The sequence below is a fragment of the Eleginops maclovinus genome, chromosome 19 (assembly GCF_036324505.1).
Source record: "Eleginops maclovinus isolate JMC-PN-2008 ecotype Puerto Natales chromosome 19, JC_Emac_rtc_rv5, whole genome shotgun sequence".
Classification (NCBI taxonomy): domain Eukaryota; kingdom Metazoa; phylum Chordata; class Actinopteri; order Perciformes; family Eleginopidae; genus Eleginops; species Eleginops maclovinus.
Genome location: NC_086367.1, coordinates 10,461,581 through 10,483,441, shown reverse-complemented (window position 1 = coordinate 10,483,441; position 21,861 = coordinate 10,461,581). Strand labels below are relative to the sequence as shown.

Below are 21,861 nucleotides of genomic sequence, written 5' to 3'. Positions count from 1 at the left end.
TTTAACCTGAGAAATTCATATTCTTACTTATTATGTTTGTATAAAAACATTTATTATATTTATCTTACTTTTTTCCAATTTCCTAAATGGAACAATTTCCCCAGGGATAAAAAACGTATTTCTGATTCGCATTCTAAAAAAGTGAAATTATGATAAATGTAGTTTAGTCTAATATGTGAAGGAGTACTAATGAAATGCTATTTACATTTTTTGTTTCTTAAATGTCATGATGGTATCCTCACATGACAGTGTTGTTCTGGGAAATGGAAACTTATGGAAATATATCCAACCTCACCAAACCTGCTCACAGGTTATACAAACACTTTGCTTTGAGATCAGTTGAAGTCTCACACCTGATAGAGAAGGCAGACGCTCATTCCAAAAGCCTGGAGATGGAAAGACTTTGTGAGTACACAGTTTCTTTGACAATGCTGTTACTTTATGTAGATCAGAAAAATGTTTTTGCTCAGGGCAGCGCAGTGGGGATAACATGTTTTTCTTTGTTGTTTTTTCATTTACAGGTGAGGCATACTTTAATGCCACAGGTAATATCTATTAAACCACAAACACCCACATTCTCTTTTGAATTTCAGAATCCCTTATGTGGGTCAGAAATATTTATTCTTTTATATTATTCTCACAGGAGGTGCAGGGACTAAGGATCTGAATCCTGACATTTTGTCCCAAGTGGGTTACACCTCATTGGATGAGATACTACAAGTTATTTTTGGAGAAATTAAGTCGGGATCATTCTGGATTCTGTGGGCACTTTTGAAGGCAATCTTGAGTTCACTCTTGGGTAAAGTGAATATTTTATTTCTTCATCTATATCTTTTTCACTGCATATATATACTGTAAATGCTGATTTAGGTAGACAACTACAAAATACTTTTTTCTGTCCTGTAATATCTGTTATAATCTTATTATATAAGTTTGTTTTCATGAGGCTCATTGAAAGTTTAAAGCAGCATCATTACATCATCACAAGCAAGAATATAAAAGGGAAAAGTCTTATTAGCAGTTCAGTGTGGATAGCGTGTCATTGGTTTTTGTTTGTGTTTCATTAACAGGTGGAGGATGGTTTTGGGGCGCAGGTAAGAACATCTGGAATGCACGTTTTTGGAAGTGCTAGCCTTTAATCATCAAAATCCCTTTGTTGTACTCAGGTTCAGGAGGTAATAGATTACATGTAACGGGATTTCGAAATCAGCATACCACATTACATTTCAAACACTCACCTACTTTACAGAGCGTATCTGTATGTACTAATCTAAAACAGGGCACTTTCTGTTTGCTCAGATTTTAGTTTTGCTTTTTTAAAAGGTAGTTTGCGGCTATGTGTGTCATTGTTGGTCTATAAAATACTGCCTAAAAATGCTTAATGATAACTCGGTTTCTTGTTTTCTAAGGTCAGATTGTTCTGTTGTCTTATATAATAAAATTAGGTAAAAGCTCTCTTACTGGTATTTATTTTCTCTTGCATTTATTGGCATTGCCTTTGATATTGAGGTAATCCAAAAGTAATGGAAAGTAATCAGGTTACGTTCATTTGATATTGTGATACTTAGATTAGGTCACTGATGACATTTCTACAGGTAACTTGTAATTGTAAAGAATACATTTTCCCCAAACCTGGTTGTACTCTTATGCTTAGTGACCATGTCTCTTCTGCTTTAATCGTTTCTATTAGCTGGAGGTGCAGCCACTGTGATGGCGACTCCTGTTATTCTGGGCCTCTTAGGTTTCACTTCAGGTGGAATAGCAGCCGGCTCCATTGCTGCCAATCTAATGTCGATGGCTGCAACGGCTAATGGAGGAGGCGTTGCAGCAGGAAGTATAGTGGCAATCTTGCAGTCACTTGGTAAATAAAACAATTTATTTATATATTTGTATCTTAATAAACGTGGGTCTCCAGCCAGTAATAACAGTATATATCTGAAAAAAGTAAAGCTGTTTTAAAAGATAACAGAAAGGCTCATAGATGTATTTCTGTTCAAATGCCAAAGGGAATGAATGCTTTTGTTAGACACCCCTGTATAAAAATAATACATTCAATGAAAAACAGAACATGTGTTGTTCGACAGCGGACAGAGAAAGCATTAGGAGTATCTTCATGTTTCAGTCCTGAAGGAGAATTAGCTTAATAGAGAAAATAAGTCATTTGAGACTGTAGAATAACAGCTTTCCTTTTGGAAAGGCAAGTGTAAGATAGAGCTGTTATTAATCTCAAGTGAAATGTTCTCTCACTGCTGGTATGTCAGGGGCTACAGGTGCTGGTTTGGGTGGAGCTGCGGCTGGAGCTGTGACTGGAGAACTTATTGCATGGATGCTGTCAACCATCTGTCACCAGATCTAATAAAGTTTTACAGCATGGATATGGAACCCTTGGGCGTGGAGTGCTTAGTTAAGGACTGTTGACTATGTGCTGACGTTATTAAATATGTGTCTAGGCTGCTTTACCAACTGTTACAAGTCTCTGCTGGGATCTTTGTTGATGTGGTGGTATTCCATATTTATTTAAAGTGTGTTGCTTATTTTAAAGGGCAGTTTTTGAACTGTGTCAGCCATCGTTACGGTTTTTTTAATGAGATACATATTGGGTAGCTTACTGATTTATCGTGTATTTTGTGGGTGTATAATGAGTAAAGCCAATGTGATAAAACACAGTTCTGAGTGGCATATACATATGACGCCACAGGTTAATGTCCTAACGGTTCAGCTCCCCCTCACAGAACTTTCTTTAATCAAACAAACACAGAACTGTGGTAACTGTCGTTACGCAATGTTTAACATTTAGAAAAAGCCAGAAATCTAGATGAAGTCACAGGCTCTGACCTGAATTTCAAATGTCACATTAAAACAATTACTAAGTCAGCCTACTATTACCTTAAAAATACAGTATATCTAGGATTAAAGGACTAATGTCACAGCAGGATTTAGAAAAACTTGTCCATGCATTTATCTTTAGTAGACTCGGATACTGTAACTGTGTATTTACAGGTCTCACTAAAAATATATTAGACGGCTGCAGCTGATTCACAATGCTGCTGCTCGAGTCCTCACTAATAGTGAAAAGTGGATCACATCATTCCAGTTCTGAGGTCTTTACACTAGCTTTCTGTTTGTCAAAGAATTTATTTCAAAATGATGCTACAGGTTTATAAAGCATTGAATGGTTTAGGTCCAAAATACATCTCTGATCTCCTGCTAAATGATGAACCATCCAGAACGCTCAGGTCTTCTGGGACGGGCCTGCTTTCTGTCCCCAGTCAGAACATGGAGAAACAGCATCCAGTTATGTCATTTTAAAATGTGTTTCTGCTGCACTATTTTAATTTTGAATTGCCTTGTGTTGAAAAGGAGCTATATAAATAAAGCTGCCTTGCCTCATCAGATAAATAACATCTTACAGCTTGGTTTAAAAGCCCCTAACTTAACTGTGGCCAGAAAAAAAGGTTAATAAACCAGTGAACATTTGTATTCCTTTCTCGTGAACATTATAATAAATGGAAAGAAGCACAGGCACACTGAACTTATGTTTAGAAGACCAATGTATTTAACAAAACATTTTTTATGAGATGACAACATGCTTTTTAGTCAGTGAAAGTGCTGTATATTGCAGTTGCCTTCTTCATTTGGCCAAGTACAGATATTCATCCTGTTCTTCGATGATTTCTCAGATGAGGATTGCAGCCAGCCATCCAACCGCTGCTCCGACGCCAGCCGCACCTGCAGAGGCAGCTGCTGGCAGACCTGCTGCACCTACAGCAAGGATTAAAGGTTTAATATCAACGTATGCAGAAACTGAGAACTGATATTACCATATTATCATAAGGAGACAACAGGCAAACCACAAGTTTAAATTTGAAAAATAAAAATTAAGTAATGATCACGTTACTTATCTGTATATATATATATATATATATATATATATATATATATATATATATATATTTGTTTTTAGAATTTTAGAAATGTTTATTTTAAATCGAGAGTATCCTGACTGGCTGCATCACCGCCTGGTATGGCAGTTGCACCGCCCTCAACCGTAAGACTCTACAGAGGGTGGTGAAAACTGCTCAGCACATCACCAGGACGGAGTTGCCATCCATGGAGGACCTCTACACCCAGCGGTGTAGGAAGAAGGCCGGTAGGATATTAAAGGACCCCCATCACCCCAGCAACAATCTGTTCTGTCTGCTGCCGTCTGGCAGACGGTACCGCAGCATCCGGACCAAGACCACCAGACTCAGAGACAGTTTCATACCACAGGCTATAAGACTACTGAACTCCTGAGCTGTGTGAATGTCTACTCACATCTGTTTATAGTACACACATACATATATATTATACACATCTGCCATACATATCTGTTTATAGTACACATATCTATATATTATACATATCTGTTTATAGTACACATATCTATATATTATACATATCTGCCATATACATCTGTTATACATAATATATGCATCTGTCCATACCTCCTCATTCAACAGTGTAAAGTATTTAAATACTCTCAATGTATTCCACATATATATATTTCACCTCCTCAAATCTGTATTGTTGATATTGTAAATATTCTTCTCTCTTTTTTACTATTTTATTTATCTTTTGCACCATGTATGTTGAGTTGTTGGAGGAGCACGCGACATAAGATTTTCATTGCCAACATATACGCTGTATCTGCTGTGCATATGACAAATAAAAACCTTGAAACCTTGAAACCTTGAAACCTTTAAATGTATGTTTCATATCCCTGTGTGAACCTGTAGCTACTGTTTTTCCTGTTTGTTGCTGCTTAAACACTCGAATTTCCCCACGGGGATTAATAAAGGCACATCTTATCTGATCTGATCCTATCTTATTTTACCCGCGGCCTGCAGAACAGCCACTGTACTTCCGGCGGCCACTGCTCCCCCGTTAGCCACTGCAGCAGCTGACATCATGCCGGCAGCATAGGAGCCTGCTGCGACACCGACTGAGGTGAACCCTATGCCGGCCAGAACAAAAGGAGCTCCGACCACTGCTCCCACTGCAGAGGAAACGTTGTTGTTAATGAAATTTGTTTGACCACTCCAAAATGAAAAATAAGTCATAACAAAGCAAGTGGACAGTCCAAAAAATCCCAAATAAAGCGTATCTAATCTAAAGTGTGTTTACAATCAGATGAAAAAGTCTTACCTGCGCCTGTACCGACTAGAGCAGCTGTTACTGAAACACAAGATGAATATCGAAATCAACACTAACATCCGGCTTAAACAACACCTTTGCTGTGGTGGTAACAATCATTATTATATGTTTTAGATGCATGCATGTAATGCAAGCATGTAGGTAGTCAACAGTCGATGAAATGTAAAATGATACTTACGAAGACCCATGTTTGGTTGTAGTAGGCCAGGGGTTTTCAACTGGTTTTGTCCTTAGTATTTTTGTCTACTGACGAGCCTTGAGCTGGACGGGTTTATATAGCCAATCTTTGAGGGTGAGTTTCGTTTTCATGGGAAATGAAACCTTCTGGATTTTGTGCAGCAGAAGGCGTGACAGAGTTCTTGACGTTAATGATCCCACTTAAACTAAATTAAATATAACTTTTGCTGAATGTACTAAGAGCACCAGGAGGAAAACAAAAGACAGGCATCGTTGAGGAATTCTAACCCAGTTTAGGTCTGCCTGCTTTGCGGATAAATGTCTTCACCGTTTATTTACATACCAATAGTTTAATGCAATTAAAAAGGGATTTTAATGACATTTAATATTTAAGTCGAGGCACAATTTGACCAACATCTGATCTGATCCCGATTAAATCTTAAGACAATAAACTGTGAATTCACTTTGGTGTGATACTGACCCCTCACCAGTGGAGGGCGCTACTTACCAGCAGCAGCAGCAAAGCCTCCTCATTTCAAAATCCCTTAATGTTGTTTTACTTTACTCAAGTACAATTAGGAGATACTTGTACTTTACTTGAGTATTTCCATATTATGCTACTTTTTACTTCTACTTCACTACAATTCAGAGGTACTGTTACTCCATTACATTGATTTTGTACTTTTAATTACTTTACAGATTTGGATTAATGATGTGAAATATAATCAACACTTAAAACAGACTTTAGTTACACCTGGAGTCAATTCACAAGCTACCCTGCAGTATACAAAGTCATTAAAGTAAGCTTCACCTTTACCAGCTGTGATAAACACTTGAAAGCATTAATAATTACAATCAAAACATACTATATATATTATTCTAAACTAGACCAATCTGCATTATAAGTAGGCTACTTTTAATTTTGGTACTTTAAGTACATTTTGATGCTTATACTTTAGTACTTTTACTTGAGTAACATTTTGAATGCAGGACTTTTAATTGTAACAGAGTATTCCAACACTCAATAACCATATTTATATTTAGGTATTCACAAAAACAGACCAGACTATCGTACATTATATAGACAAAAGTATTGGGACACTCCTGTTAATCATTGAATTCAGGTGTTTCGTTCAGTCCCATTGCCACAGGTGTATAAAACGTAGCACCTAGCCATGCAATCTGCCTTTATAAATATTTAAGAAAGAATGGGTCGTTCGGACTCTGGAGCAGTGGAAACGTGTTCTGTGGAGTGACGAATCACGCTTCTCTATCTGGCAGTCCGGTGGATGAGTCTGGGTTGGACCTGTCTGACCTCACAAATGTTCTTCTGGATGAATGGGCAAAAATTCCCATGGACACACTCCAACATCTCTTCCCAGAGGAGTGGAAGCTGTTAAAGCAGCAAACAGGGGACCAACTTCATATTAATGCCTAAGAATTTGAAATGGGATGTCATAAAACTGGACAATTTTGAGGTTGTGGTGGAGAGGAGGACACTCAACAAACTGTTATCCATCATGGTTAACCCCACCCACCCTCGCCACATGCAGCTGTACAGACAGCGGAGCTCCTTCTCCAACAGACTGTTCTAGTTCCGTTGTCACAAGGACAGGTACAGGGGAACATTCCTGCACACTGCAATAACTCTGTACAACAACTCACCTCTTGCTGGCAGATAACTCTCTGCTCCATAGCTTCACTGGACTTAAACCATACCATACGGTACATTCTATATTTATTTACTCTATTTAATATTCCACACATTTGAAATGCCCCACAGCTTTCACACTTATTGTACATCTAATATCCAAGAAAACACAGGTTTGATGAGTTAGACATGAATGCATGAAACCAAAAGTTAAGAGTCTTTCAACACAGAGTAATTGAACCAGTTGCCTTATTGCCATCACAGTGTAGTAGTAAGATACTATAGTAGCCCACCTAAATACTGTTTTTTGTTGAACAATGCACTACATGCACATGATTCCCATCATTATTGTTATTGTTGAATCTTTAGACACAAAAGTTGAAACGTCTAAACATTATTGGATTAGATTTAATTTTATTGTCCTTGCACAGAAGTACTAAAGCAACGAAATGCGGCATCTAACCAGAAGCAGGAAGTGCAGTGTTATTCATGGTATGGCACAATGTAAATATCAGAATCAACCATTTGATCTGGCTTACTCACACACTTGGTTATTCATATTATTATTTTGTTTAAGTATAGTTACTCGGTTTCATGATGTTCTGAACTGACAACAGCAAGTGATCCGGGTAGATTTCCTCAGTTTTTGAGAAACGAAACCTAAATAATTCTGAAGACCAGATGGCACCAGAGAGTAATCTCTGCACTTTGCTGTATGAAGAGAAGAAGTAGCCAGATACGACGTGGCTGTCACTACCGAATTTGCGTGCCTAACTGATTTGCATAGCATACAAGGAAACTAAACTATATCCATTAACATTTCTTGAATTTTTATTTTTCATCTATACCTTTTTCTACGTATTTTTCCGTTTAACATAAATTAATATTGTATTTATTTATTTATTTTAAGATGATTCAAGTCACCATATGTCCTGCTATGTATTGAGTGTTATCCTCACATTAATTGTGATGCCTTCATGATTTTTCTGAATGTGTAACACATTCTTACGGTTTTCATTTCAGTGTCATTTTATTATTGCTTTGGTTCTTCAACTATTATTTTAACAGTATGCCAATCAGTTATTTTTCAGTTAAATGAATTATTTAAATGAATGCAACATTGACTTTTTATTTTAGAACAATTACCTTTTTTTAATCAAAACATATCCTCGGTGAGTTTAAATTCATATAGTTTCGCACCATTAAAACATTGTTTTTGCCTGAGAACAGACGGCATATTTATAATGCATTTTGTTGAGCCATGGTTAGAGTTAACGCAGTCAGTGCGCCTGATCACATGGCAAGGTTTGCGCATGCGCGTACTGTTCCGGGCAGATGGCGAGAAGATGCCCACTGCCACCGTCCCCGTGTAGTGCAGGAGAGCTACAGAGCGGTCACATTTACCGCAGACAGCACACACTGCTCTCTTTCTGCATGTTAGTCTGACTCAAGAAGCTCGATGTCTGTGGCAAATGCGAAACACACTGTCCTGAATCCGGTAAGGGGCTTGTTATTAATATTATTCTTAATGTTGTTCACATCAGCCCTCTAATGCCATCATGCAATGATCAATAGATTCTTATGTAGACTATAATGTAGATATAAACGGTGCAGCAGCTGTGTGTAAACGGACTGTACACAGGACGTAAACTGATCCAAGGCATCAGAGGGCTAATGCTAATAATCACAGAGGCGTTTAAAATGAGCTCCCTTCCTTTAAGCATTATGTGCTGAGTGCAGTTATCTAGAGATTTAACGCCAACTCTCCACCTCAGGTGATCCCATACACAGGGCCCATACCTGGAGGCCTTCACCCTGGGGAGATCATCATCATCCAGGGCACTGTGCCCCCAGAGGCTGACAGGTAAGATGTAAGAAAATAAGAAAAACACACAGGAGTGCCACCTTAATGGATGTCTGAGGTGTGTTAATGCAAAGAATGTGACTTTGAATTAATCTCGAAAAATCTGATTGCGTGGTCCCCATACTTTTTAAAACCATAGCACAGCCTCAGTGATCTTATTTTCATGGCACACCCACAACCCATAAACACTGACACATTTAAATTGAATTCCAGTCCTCAAATGCAACTTTTGTAACTTCAATATTTTCCAAACTGTTGATTCTCAATAACAGCAAAACTAACACTAAACATATCAATTGTGTGCAGCTTTGCTTTTAGATATTTTAATTAATTTCACAATTAGTTAAATGTTTTTTTAATTGAATGTTAATGTTTGCTTGTTTTTTAGTGAGTGAAAACACATTGTAGAATAAAAGATTGGAATAAACACATCTAGCAGCTTTTTAATTGTATTTATCGCGAAAACTACAAATTATGTAAAGGTTCATTTTAGCTGACAAGTCACCTGGGGGTCACAGGTCAGGTTTGGCTACAGAACGGGGTGTTGCTCAAAGAAACTAAAAGTCTTCATTTTGATATTTTGAGGTGACGTTTCATATGGAACTTAACCATAGTCACTGTAGGGTCTGCACACCCCTTGTCTTGAGAAACAGACACAAGCAGTTGGAAATGTGCTGCATTAAAAATGATTGGCTCCTCTTGCTGTAGAGCAGGGGTGTCCAAACTACGGCCCGTTGTCCATCTTGAATTGGTCCTCAGCAAATTCAAGAAGTACAAGGGAATATTCCCCACACCAGAAATGTGGCTTTTTTTCTGTTTTACTTCTTAAATATATATATGTAAACAGATATCACACAGTACTATTCTTGTTAATAAGCCCACTTTTCAAACAAATTCAGTCAGTTAAAGTTTGAAAATGTTTCCAACAAATCTTAGTTAAAAAATAACTTATTTACATGCTTGAAATATACCATTTATTATACAGTATTTCTCCCTATTATAATCAATCTCAAGCTTCTGTTTTAAGGAATGAGCTGCCAAAACTTTTTGTCACAAAAATAATGAGAAGCATATTTAAGGATCATTTCCATACATTTGATCGATTTTGCTACTTATAACTTAAATTATGAGGCAAAATAACTCACCTCTAGTGAGTGGACCAGCCCTGTTTTTCTGTAGGTCAGTGAAAAAAGTTTACACCATCATCACACCACAGCTGGATTACACCCTGTTTGTCAGTGGTAGATGTATGAATTATTACCGTAGTTTTTGTTTACTGTTTTACAGAAAAGAAAAGCCCCTAAAGTACATTTTTTTGGTCATAAAGATTGTGGCTGTGGCTTTTAAACATGACCTGCCGTTGTCGATAAGGTTCTTAAAAGGTGCCAATTAACAGACACTCTGACATGAGGTGAACTCGTAAGCCCCGGTTAATAACCCAGCCTCGCTGTGCACTCTCCAGGTTTCAGGTTGACCTGTCGAGTGGCTGCAGCACCAAGCCACGCTCTGACGTGGCCCTGCACTTCAGCCCTCGCTTCATAGGCTCGCCCTGTGTGGTGTGTAACTCCCTGCTGCGGGAGAGCTGGGGCAAAGAGGAAACGCTCCATCAGTTGCCCTACAAACGCGGAGCCCCCTTCGAGACCATCATCCTGGTGCACCAAGACGCCTTCAAGGCCAGTGAAGCCACGCTAATAAGGATGGAGGCATCAATACACCTGTGGAGTACCTATACATTTGGGCAGTTTGATTATTAGAAAATAGGGTACTAAAATACCTGTCTTCACCCATAGGTGGCAGTAAATGGTACTCACCTGCTGGAGTACAAGCACAAAATCCCACTGAACAGGGTTGACACGTTTTCTATTTCTGGGAATGTCAGGGTGCATGCTATTGGCTACATCCCAAACTCAGTAAGTGTATTCCTCTCAGTCTTTGCTTCATTTTGTCGTCACAAGCTGGTCAGATGTGTGTCTTTAAAAACTATATCTGATTAATGATTTCCAAAGACTTCTAAATTGTTTCTCTTCTTTCTCTCAGGCAATATTTTCAGAATCAGGTGACTTGGTGAGTTTTTTCCTTTCCCTAAAAACCTCAATGTGTTCAGTATCTTGTGATGCCATGAACACTGGATGAAATTTTTCTAAATTATTATTTTGTTTGTGCATTGTAGACTGTCCATTTTAGTATGCAGCCCCTCAGATTTTTCAAGGAAAGTCCTGGTTTATTAAACTTATTTTTTAGATATATGGACACCCGCCATCATTGCTACACTAAGTTCAGTATGCCAGGAATACCTTTAGCCCTCAGGGAGTGCGACAAGTTGTAAACAAATGATCTAAAACCCTTATTTGTAGGAAAACCCCAAAGTAAAAACACTTTTCTATTTGGTTTCTTTACCTCTTTTAGTGATGATGTCTTACTCCCAGATTTTAGATATTAAAGAGCCCAATATTATTATAACCAGTAGGAAGGATGGCCAAAACTGGGAAAATAACCCCACAATTGTAAGGAATTGGAATAATCATTTCATTTATAATCCGTTTAATATTCCTCATTATTCCATATACATAGTATAGCACCGTGTGTATTTTTCCCCCTCTTTTAAGGAATGCATCAAAAAGTAGTTATGAAATGGTTTTAGCGAGCATGCTGGGCCAAACCTGCACTGAGAACAGAACAACCAGTCAGTAGCTGATAGAAAGTTAATGTAACCGTTCCACATTTATTGAAAATAACTTATTATGCATGCACGCACACGCTAATTGAGTAGTATTTTTTTATATAAAATATGCCAAGTCTTTACAGCTTCTTTGTGAGGTACGATGCTGAACTGAATGTCTTTGGGTTTTGGACAGATGTCCGGCCTACATTTGAACATGTGGAAAATAATCTTCAGATTTATCAATAATGACAATAATTAGATAAAGAATTGTATCAACTGTAATGATTTTTATTACAGAGCCTCCCTTACAAAGGCAGCATCCTGAAAGGACTGAGTCCAGGGCAGCATATTACAATCAAAGGACAGGTCAGCATGTACCCTCACAGGTAAAGTCATAAATACAGGCAATCTGATGCATATCTCACTAATATGTTCACACTACTAATTTCACTCGGAAACATAAATACACACAAAAAAAAGGATTGCATTTTTTTACCTTTGATCCAACGGCTTTTCCAGTTTTACAGTGAACCTCCGTAACAGCAGGACGGAGAACATCGCTCTGCACCTGAACCCTCGCATGAAGTCAGGCGCATTCATCAGGAACTCGTACCTGAGTGAATCCTGGGGTCAGGAGGAGCGGGAGCTGCCGTACTTCCCCTTCTTGTCAGGGGAATACTTTGAGGTATGAACCAGGTTTATTATTTAAAAAAGGATGGAGAATATGGAAAAACTAAAACAAAACTGCCTGGTTAAAAAATGAGGGTGATTAATCATTTCTCATTGCGTCTGTGTGCTCTGTAATAATGAATCAATGTTCGGTTTCGTCAGATTCTCATCCTCTGTCAGCCCCACCAGTTCAAGCTGGCAGTGAATGGCTCACACTTGTTTGAGTTCAGACATCGGGTGCAGGACCTGGGCAGCATCGACCAGCTGGAGATCATGGGGGACCTGGAGCTCGATGATGTAAAACTGTGGTGACTCCGACTCGGGACCCTAGACTCATCCTGAAGCCAGCGTTACGGACACTATTCTGGTTATCCATGCTAAATTAGCTTAGCTACAATGACTCAGACAATGGGGACTGGAAACTGCAAACCCTGTGCTGATTCAGGTCGGGATAGTCTTGCAGAAACCACAGGTCACTGATTTTAAGCTAGTCTAGCATTTTTGGTGACCAAGGACCATATAGACAGGCCCCGCCATGGAGTATTTATGGTCCATGTTTCCAGCCCTGGCTTGACGTCTGATGCATGAGAGTTAGCTGTGCTGGAGCGGTGGCCTGAGCCTTGACTGTTTACAGCTACAAGCTAGGTTTGCCTTGGTTAATTTCTTATACCGTCTCTAGTGCATCTCTGCTGTGACACGCCCTTAGTGAGCTGTATATTTGAAACTGGAAGTATGTGAATGTTTAAGCATTTGGCTTCAAATGCTAAGACAGTCAGAAAAAACAACCCATGAATGAAAGGAAGTGCTCCATTCTTTTGGAGCCAGGCCCAATAAAAACTGATTTATTGTACATCTAATAAAATAAAGCTTTGTAAAATCTCTCATCACTACCTTTAAAAAAAAAAAGTATGTTCAAAATAATTTATCTGTATTTTCTTGTTTATTTTAAAAAGACATGCCTACTGAGGGCACTGTTTATTTTCTAATTCAGTCTGTGATAAGGGTCGTAATCCTAAGGACTCATGATAGGGTCCCATGCACTGGAAATCCAAATCAATTTAACATGTTAATGGTGTAGCAGAATTTAAGCACAGAATAGTACAGGGTCCGTCTAATATATAACTAATTCAATAACCAAACAAATGTCCATCGCAATCTTTATGCAAGCTGTAGAGTAAAGTAGAATCGGTGTCCGTCTCTCCGTCACTGCTCAACTCAGTGCTGCAATGAGCAATGTTTCAAAATGGTATATTTCATTTCCAATGTCAGTGTTTTTTTGCATTGTCCGTTGTAAAATATGTTGGAATAATAACCCCTATGTATCATAAATGATTTATTAACAAATAAATGTGTTACTACTACCATTTTGTTTCCAATGTTTAAAGTCTATATGGTTCGAGTTAAACCTACTTTTGTGGGTACTAAAATTATTTTCACATTAACACCTAACCTGCATCATTCGACCTATTCTTGCACAAGATGCATACACTTTCAGTATCCAAGGTGTTAAAGGCTTTGATTTATTTGAAGGAGCTTTTCTCTCTTTCTCTGGGTCTTTTGGGGGTCTTTAGCTAAATGCTTTACTTCCTGCTGCAGCTAACATTGCTAACTTTTTCTGAAAACCTTATGCAAGCCAAGTAACGAAACAAATAACTTACTGACTTCAAACTGCTGCCTGTTGCATCCAAAACTAGTTGGATGAGGGAAGACAGGAAGTTAAGTTAAAAGCTGGGGAAAAAAGAGCTGAAAGGGAGGTACAAAGTCTTGTTCAAACGGACATCTGCTTCACATAACATTAGCATCGGATCAACTTCATAAAGTTTACAGGAATATTGATTATTTCTGCTTAAAGTTCCATTAGTCTGAATCCAAGGGTCCGCACTTGATGACCAACCCATGTCTGATATGTTATGTAAAATGTAGTTTAATGTTAAAAATAATAACTTTGACCTGCAGTACTCCTACTTAACCACAGGGTGGCGGGAGATAATTAAGTATTGATTAGCTGCCTTTAACTATCCAAGCACCTTCACCAACCACTGCCATTCACTGAACTATGGATCTTGTTTCTTAACGGTCACTCACAAATCCCTTTTAATATACAATAAACTGAGAGTCCTTGTTTTAGTCTTAATCTTTTTCCAAAAGAAGGAAGATTAAAACTTCAATACTTTGTTGGGGGGAAAAAAAGGAAATAAATGAAAGTCTTAACCTAAATTGAAAATAAATGTTTAGCAAGATCCATCCAATAAGCTTGTGTTTTAATCTTTCTTACGTACACCTAGTGACCAGAGGCTTTGTTCACTAAATTCACTTTAAAGGAATAGTTATCATCACTCACATTAGCACACATCATGCCTTCGAAACCTCAATATCAATGCAGTCGCATCTGATAAAAAGTTGGTGTTTTATTAATATCCACAGGAAATATAATTTGTAAGATTTGTAATAACCATGGTACAGTACAACAGTCTCTTTTTTTTATAACATATAAAAAGCAGGATGATATGCAACATGAGGACATCAACCATTGCACTGCTGAGAATGTCAGAGAAAAAAGGCAAAAGACACCGTCCAATCAGCAACAGGCAAAAAGGCTAGAGTCTGTTTTACAAAAAAAAAACTCACAAAAACGTGATGCATTGACAGATATTCATCATTTTGACCAGAAATGTCATGTACTGTTTTCTTTTTTGCTCATCGTGGCTCACAGACATACGCCGCTTTGAAGAAGAAACATCCCCGTCCAGTTTCCAGGAGCTGATGGAGTATGCTTCCCTTTTAGTTTTTCTGTCACACAGGTCACTAGAGAGACATTAGAAAACATCTCTCCATGATTCATCAGAGAGCTTTGGCAAGACACTGGTTTCACTTCAGTTCATTTCCACAGTTTGTAGCAGCTGAATTTAAACCACAGCCTTTCTCAGTTCTTGAGTCCCGCTGAGGAGAGAAAGGAAAACTAGTCAGGGTGAGAGAGCGGGCTTTTCATGGTTCTGAGGAGGGGTTACATCCCAGTGTCAGACAGAGCTGAGCTTCACCAATCCCCTTACAGAGTCCTCGTGCAGTGAGTCCTGGCTGGCTGGGTTGTAGAAGCCGGCCTGCATAGTGTGGCTGTGACCCATGGGGCTGCCGCAGGGAAGCATACCAGGCGGCGAGGGCACCTCCTCGGGGGTGAGAAAGTGGTGGTGGGCCACCGGCTCCTGCAGGGTGTGGCTGTGGCTGTGGTTGTGTGTGTGGCTGTGTCCGTGTATTGGCAACATGTCTGTGGCCTCGTGGCAGCTGAGGCTGGAGGTGGACGTCGGGGGAGTGGGCTGACCGAGTGGGAGAGAGGTACACGGGCCGCCCAGGTTGAGGGAGGTGCGGCCGGGTAGCGGGCCCCCGTTTTCGTTGGAGGTCGTCAGGATGACTGGCTCGCTGCTCTGCTGCTGGAGGAGAGGAGTGGCGGCGGCCTGCAAAACGAATTTGGTGCTCTGAATGCACTGGTCTTGGTCACACTGAGCGGAAGCAGTGAGGAGGGGATGTGGAAGTCAGAGAGACAGATAATGTGAGGGGGTAAAAGATGGGAATAGAAAATAAATAACAGTGTTGGAGATTAGATGGATGAAGCAAGAAGGAAAGAAACACCGGATCGAGGAACAGATAATGTGGAGGGTCAACAGACGGGGGGTAGGTGATTGGATAAGAGAGAGAGAAAAGAGAAAAAGGTGTAAGTAGCCTGGTTAGAATACAGAGCTATACAAAAAACCTGCAGTAGCTCATGCATCTGTGCTGGTTAAAAACAGAGGGTAAAAAAACAATGGACAAGCCACAGCCTCATGACCTATTGATCTCCACTGCCTTGCTTTAGTGGAAAGTGTAAAACTGGAGCAGAGTAACTGGGCTAGGATGCGGCGAATCATCAATACCACAAATTAACCACGGGGAGAATCGCTCCAACCCCATAAGCCTTTTATCCTCACATGCCATACAATGACTTATTTCTTTAATGCCTCCTTCCCTCACATGCCACTCCCAAAGTCTGACTGACAAGAAAAGTCAAGCACAAACATCGGCCCTGGACATTTCACCTTTCTGTCTCAATCTCAGCGACCTAAAAAGAGCAGATTGCAGATGTGATTCAAACAGAAGTTGAGCTACCTTTGACAGTACAGGAGATGTCATTATAAGTGTTATCAATCCTATTATCACCCGCACGTATCAACTGCTCTTGACTTATCGCCTTTACGAGCTTGGACTCCATCCAGTTTGATGATGGGGATAATATGAGCGAGGGTTATTGGACTGAAATGACACGGAAACCTCACTCACAGCCACGTTCACGCAGAGCTACATCATCAGTGTGGAAACAACGCGTGGTCCCTTTCTTTTTGCTTTCAGGCCCACTCGTGTTTTATAAACAGTCAAAGCTGGTCTGACTCAGCACTGTGCATCCCCCGCGGCACACACACACACACACACACACACACACACACACACACACACACACACACACACACACACACACACACACACACACACACACACACACACACACACACACACACACACACACACACACACACACACACACACACACACACACACACACACACACACACACACACACACACACACACACACACACACACACACACACACACACACACACACACACACACACACACACACACACACACACACACAACTCAAGGAACAATATTCGCATAGACTGCTGATGGACTAACCTTGGACAGCAAGTGAAGCAGCTCGGGACATGTTTTGGTATGCTTTCACGTGTGGTGATGACACAACAAGGATAAGAGAGCTTTTATTTTACCCTACATGTTATAACTGGATTAGATGACAGAACTGTGTACAGTTAGGATGTCATAGAAAGATTATATCACAGGAAAAATAGTATATGGAAGAATCGCCTTCTTCTACTTTGAGGCTCTTTTTGAGTTGATATCTTTATAACTGGGAGGGGTGGCTTTGCATTCAACTATCTTTTCACACAAAATAATGAATGAAAATGGTAAGTTGTAGTACTCTTTCCAAACAGTTTTGTCCACTTAATGAGGATTTTGTGAAAGGATCAATTACGGTTTTATGGAATATTTGTGATATCATGAGGAGGATGATCCCACCCTTGAAACAGATAAAAGATAAATGTCCCAAAACTGACACCAACTTTAAACACGCCTCGAGATCAAGCTGTCCGAGTTATACCCAACAACACATTGTGTGCTGTGACTGATGACATACTGTCCGTGTGGCTGGCACTTAATATTGGATGAATTCTCCGGATAAGAAGAACAGTTAACTTCCACCTTCCTGTTTCTCATTTCATCTTCAGTAAACTGACTAAACAGGGTCTGAATACTGAACGATATCAAGCTGCTATGGGAACAAATAAGCTAAGTTGGGTACCCGCATTAATTGAGCTGACAGCAGAGGTGAGACTGAAAACAAGGCTATGGGTTGTCAGTCCCTAGTCAAAGAGAGACAAGAAAAGGAAGGAAGACACGGCTAAATTTAGAAATATTTACAAAGCAAAAGCAGTTTGTGTAGCATGAGAGTGCACGTCAATTACTGCAGCACACATTTTCTCACAAGCTTTCAGTCAAATCTACCAACACAGATATTTGCAAGTTTATTTATAATAGTATATAGTTCAGAATCCAAATATTACACTCGTAAAATAAACTTCCCTTCCCTAAAGAAATATCCTTGTAACTCCCTAGTTACGTCCTGTAACCTAAGAAGCAACATAAATGACTATTTCGCTTCTATCAGTCAAATAATCCTTATGTCGGTCCTGGAAAACACATCCTTTATGTTTGACAGGCACAAGTCAACAATATATTTGGTAGGGCTGTGAATCTGATATTTTCGACTGGAATAACCAGAACCATTGAAACACTCACCCAATCAGTTTAGCGTTCTTCAATTTAACGCTACGTTTGATGGGCCTAATACCACAGCAGCTACAGCCCATTTAGTGTTTGGTATGTTAAAGCTAAGCTATACTGCTATACACTTTTCATGTACATTCACACACTCCTACTGCAGTTTGAATGATTTTACAAAAAAATCAGCAGCCTCTATAAAAGCTACTTGAAGCCACAGTGCAATGCTGCCCTGAAATGAGCAGCTGGTTTCTCAAGAGAGCTTTTTTATAGCAATAAAGTACGTTGCATCAATAGTCAGTCCTTATGTGTTACACGTGGCATTTGAAGGGCTTAACAAATGGATATGAAATAAACAGCTGACTGTATGAGGGTGCAGATAAATGGCCAGCAGCCGGCACAATAGGACAACTCTGGCTGCTCATCACGGCCGCTACAAAAAGCAGATGGCAGTTATTTCTGAATGTGCTAACGCAAGGGAATGTCCCGATGCTTTCCAGCCCATTACAAGTAGTCCGCACATTCAGGACCTGGAGACGAATGACATTTATGTTGGACGTCTCAGTGAGAACTGACAGGTTGAGGTTGAGTATGGATGGGAACAAGGAGACGACTGTGGGCACCAGTGAGAGACGTTTAGTAGCCGTGTGTGAATACGCTTAAATCTAGCATGTAGTGTGTGCTGTAAACGGCTGAGCTGAACAAAGGTAGACTTGTTGCTCCTCTTCGGGCACCAGAGGGAAAGTGGTCAGTGAGGTCACAACAATGTCCTCTTCACTACAATGGCTATTCTCTCTGACACTGCACGCGACAGCTTCACATCACAGGACATGTGTGTTTACTCACTGTGATGGGATTGTGAGTTTGTACAGAATGGTCTGATGCATTATACATGATGTCCCCCCGATTCCTGCTCATTGTTTTTTTGGGCCTGTGCAAAGATTTGATGTGGAAACCCTCAATCTTACATGCAGTATTCTGACTGATAAGACTGAAATCAGGGAGAGTCAAATCACCAGCTCAATCACACACACACACACACACACACACACACACACACACACACACACACACACACACACACACACACACACACACACACACACACACACACACACACACACACACACACACACACACACACACACACACACACACACACACACACACACACACACACACACACACACACACACACACACACACACACACACACACACACACACACACGTAACTGCTGACCTAATTTTATAGACGACGTGGAGCGGCACATGCAAAATTGAAAACATCACTGGCATGCTCTTTTGCAATCCAGAGCAATTACATCACTTTCAATCAGGTTGGATGAGAATGACTAACTGTGTGTGCTTTCCCAGGTCTGGATACAGAGAGAAAGGTGCTGCTTTTCTGATCCTGCAGCGTGTTGAGATTTGAGTGAAGGTGTTTCTTGTTATGTAAAACCTCATTTGGCCTTTAGCCTCTCTGCCTAGGGCCACGTTATCAAGGCCAGGCCTTAAACCAATAGCCAATGTTTACCAGGACATCTGCTACTAAATACAATGAGCCATTGTGTCTGTACTGCAGTTTGAATTCCTCAAACTGACACTGGGCTCAGGTAACGGGCCTTAATGTCTGCTTCTGGAAAAGTAACAACAGCTGGATCAGCTGGAGATCCACCAAGCAACTTATGATGCACATTTAAACAACTACTAAAATGTATCTTCTGCACATCTTGAAAAGCCACTTTTAACTGTATTAATTGTCTGCCTTTTCTTCAGCAATACACTTTTCAACTACAATTACCGCTCCATTGGTAGGTTTTACTGTAAGTGTTGTCTATCCACTATTGCCATGCAGCATTCCAACTACTGACTGATTCATTTATGAATTAAAGACAAGTTTGTTTGGCTGTGCTGTAAAAAGAAACATCTGATGCTCCTTTGTTGTATTTCTTATAACCTACCTTACAGTCACATCATAGAGAGAGGAGAGTCAGGTCAGTGTCTTACCATGTGGCTCTGCTGAGACTGGGTGGCTCCATACATGGTGATGCCATTGGTTGGTGGTGCCAGCTGCGGCGTGTCTGATTGGATAAAGCCCCGTCTGTCAATGAGGCTAGTCAGAGAGAAACAAAGAGGGGAGATAGGTGTGGTTAAATACAGTAGAGCACTGTCCCCACTGTAACAGACCTACAGAACAAACAGTACGCTAATGACTGACTGCAGGCTCATCTACAGCCAGGTCCACTCAGGGTTAGGTTGGAAGGGTTAGAAGAGTGCTTGTGTGTCAGTGGTACCACATGGGCAATAGCATGTGAGAGGATGTGTGTTGTAATATTGTGTGCAAGCCTCTGCTAACTCTAATTGTCCATTCACATAAAATCAGCACTAGGTAATAAATCACAGAGGTCCTGCGGTGGAGTGAATAGTGTCTTGCTTTGCAGATGTGTGTGATCATGGGCCAAGTGTATGTGATAATATTGGCTAATCATCAGCCGGATAAAAGGTTGATCTTAAAGTGTCTTCCTTACACACACAGAGCCAGAGGTGTTAACCAGTGCGCCCAGGGTAATCATTTAACAGGAAGTGTGCTGACAGTGTGTTCCAGTGGGACTGAGCTGGGTTCTGGTGGAAATGCTCTGCTGGAATCACAGAGACAAACTCGGGGAACCTACAGCAGCGGTTTGTGTTGCTGCTAATGAATACTGGAACGTCTGCAAATGCGGCTTAGAGGAAATGAGACTCAAAACATGTTGGCTGAGGAAATATGAGTCAAGGTCTCAGCAGGGAATCAAACGCAAGAGGCTTTTGTCTCTGTGTGCCAGAGGCGGAATTGCCTGCATAGTCCGAGGCTTAGGTGAAACACATTCCTTTCTTACTGGTGGACCCAGCTGTGCTGTGCCTGTGGCCTGCCACACACACACACGACTCTCCTTTGCCACCCACTGAAATCATTATTGGTGACTTATGGCTTTTGACGGCCAGAGCACTGCACAGCTGTAAGGTTGCCAAAGGCTCCATCACTTCTCTTCGTATACTCTAGGTGTATATATATATTTATATGCGTTTGTTCAATTAGATACTGTACGTATGCTAAACTATATATTATGTGTTTCTCTAATGGTCTGTTACGTGTTCAAAGTTAAAGGCCACAAGTTCCAAAGGCCTGGAGATGTGTGTGACGTCTTGACAGGGTCACTGCGAGTGTTGTATCTGGTGGGTACAGTGGACAGTAAAGATAAGAGCAGATAGGACGTATCTCTGACCAGTAGGTAAGCAGGAAGATATGTCTAACTGGGATGATATAAAAGAGCGAGCAGTTTCTCTGGCAGGAATAAAAAAACACAGTTTCATGCATGAGTAATGAGAAAGGTTGAAGTGAAAGAAGCTGGGAGGGAATGTGCGATGTTTACTGACATTTCCACTCGCATGGACATGAGAATGTCGCTGTGACAGTTGGCCTGTATTTCTGTCAAATCACATGAACAGCAGAAGTATGAAATTGAATATATCAAGCCAACTTTGATCTTAGATTTGGTGAAAATGGGCTTGAAATCCTTTCCACTGTTGCTGTATCTTAGTGGCTATGAATAGAGAGAAGGCTGCAGGCAGGCTCGTTTCAAAGCAGCTCGGCACATCAAAAAGGAGCCTTGACTAACAGTTCTAATTTTGCCTTTGGACAAAACGCAAAATTAAAATGGGTGGTGGGGATGGGGGGGGGGGGTATAACGGTGTTGTGACCTATTACACATGAA

The 21,861-nt window shown here is 40.3% G+C and overlaps 4 protein-coding genes across 6 annotated transcripts in view; 2 read left to right on the top strand and 2 right to left on the bottom strand.

Moving 5' to 3' along the window:
- Nucleotides 1–94: 94 nt before the first annotated feature.
- LOC134881745 (uncharacterized) lies at nucleotides 95–4,730 on the top strand. Its single transcript, XM_063909281.1, has 6 exons — nucleotides 95–405; nucleotides 522–545; nucleotides 644–799; nucleotides 1,071–1,094; nucleotides 1,691–1,861; nucleotides 2,262–4,730. Exons 1-6 carry the CDS (start codon nucleotides 243–245, stop codon nucleotides 2,354–2,356), a joined length of 633 nt encoding a protein of 210 aa, XP_063765351.1. The 5' UTR covers nucleotides 95–242; the 3' UTR covers nucleotides 2,357–4,730.
- Nucleotides 3,534–5,608, bottom strand: LOC134881746 (interferon alpha-inducible protein 27-like protein 2A). Its single transcript, XM_063909282.1, has 4 exons — nucleotides 5,375–5,608; nucleotides 5,188–5,217; nucleotides 4,877–5,038; nucleotides 3,534–3,762 (listed from the first exon to the last, which is right to left on the bottom strand). The coding sequence occupies exons 1-4, from the start codon at nucleotides 5,382–5,384 to the stop codon at nucleotides 3,677–3,679; spliced, it is 288 nt and encodes a 95-aa protein (XP_063765352.1). The 5' UTR covers nucleotides 5,385–5,608; the 3' UTR covers nucleotides 3,534–3,676.
- Nucleotides 5,609–7,919: 2,311 nt separating this feature from the next.
- Nucleotides 7,920–13,583, top strand: LOC134881744 (galectin-8-like). Its single transcript, XM_063909280.1, has 8 exons — nucleotides 7,920–8,522; nucleotides 8,800–8,888; nucleotides 10,351–10,561; nucleotides 10,679–10,798; nucleotides 10,926–10,952; nucleotides 11,848–11,936; nucleotides 12,070–12,235; nucleotides 12,382–13,583. Exons 1-8 carry the CDS (start codon nucleotides 8,484–8,486, stop codon nucleotides 12,529–12,531), a joined length of 891 nt encoding a protein of 296 aa, XP_063765350.1. The 5' UTR covers nucleotides 7,920–8,483; the 3' UTR covers nucleotides 12,532–13,583.
- A 1,026-nt stretch (nucleotides 13,584–14,609) lies between these two features.
- Nucleotides 14,610–21,861, bottom strand: part of zdhhc14 (zinc finger DHHC-type palmitoyltransferase 14) — a 39,654-nt gene continuing 32,402 nt past the window's right edge. For 2 of the 3 annotated variants that reach the window (XM_063909277.1, XM_063909276.1), the window contains exons 9-10: nucleotides 20,117–20,222; nucleotides 14,610–15,713 (exon numbers count right to left, since the gene is read on the bottom strand). In XM_063909277.1, coding sequence (XP_063765347.1) covers nucleotides 15,237–15,713; nucleotides 20,117–20,222 — 583 coding nt within the window. In that variant the 3' untranslated portion in view covers nucleotides 14,610–15,236. The remainder of the gene's footprint in view (nucleotides 15,714–20,116; nucleotides 20,223–21,861) is intronic. The other variant, XM_063909278.1, reaches the window with a different exon arrangement.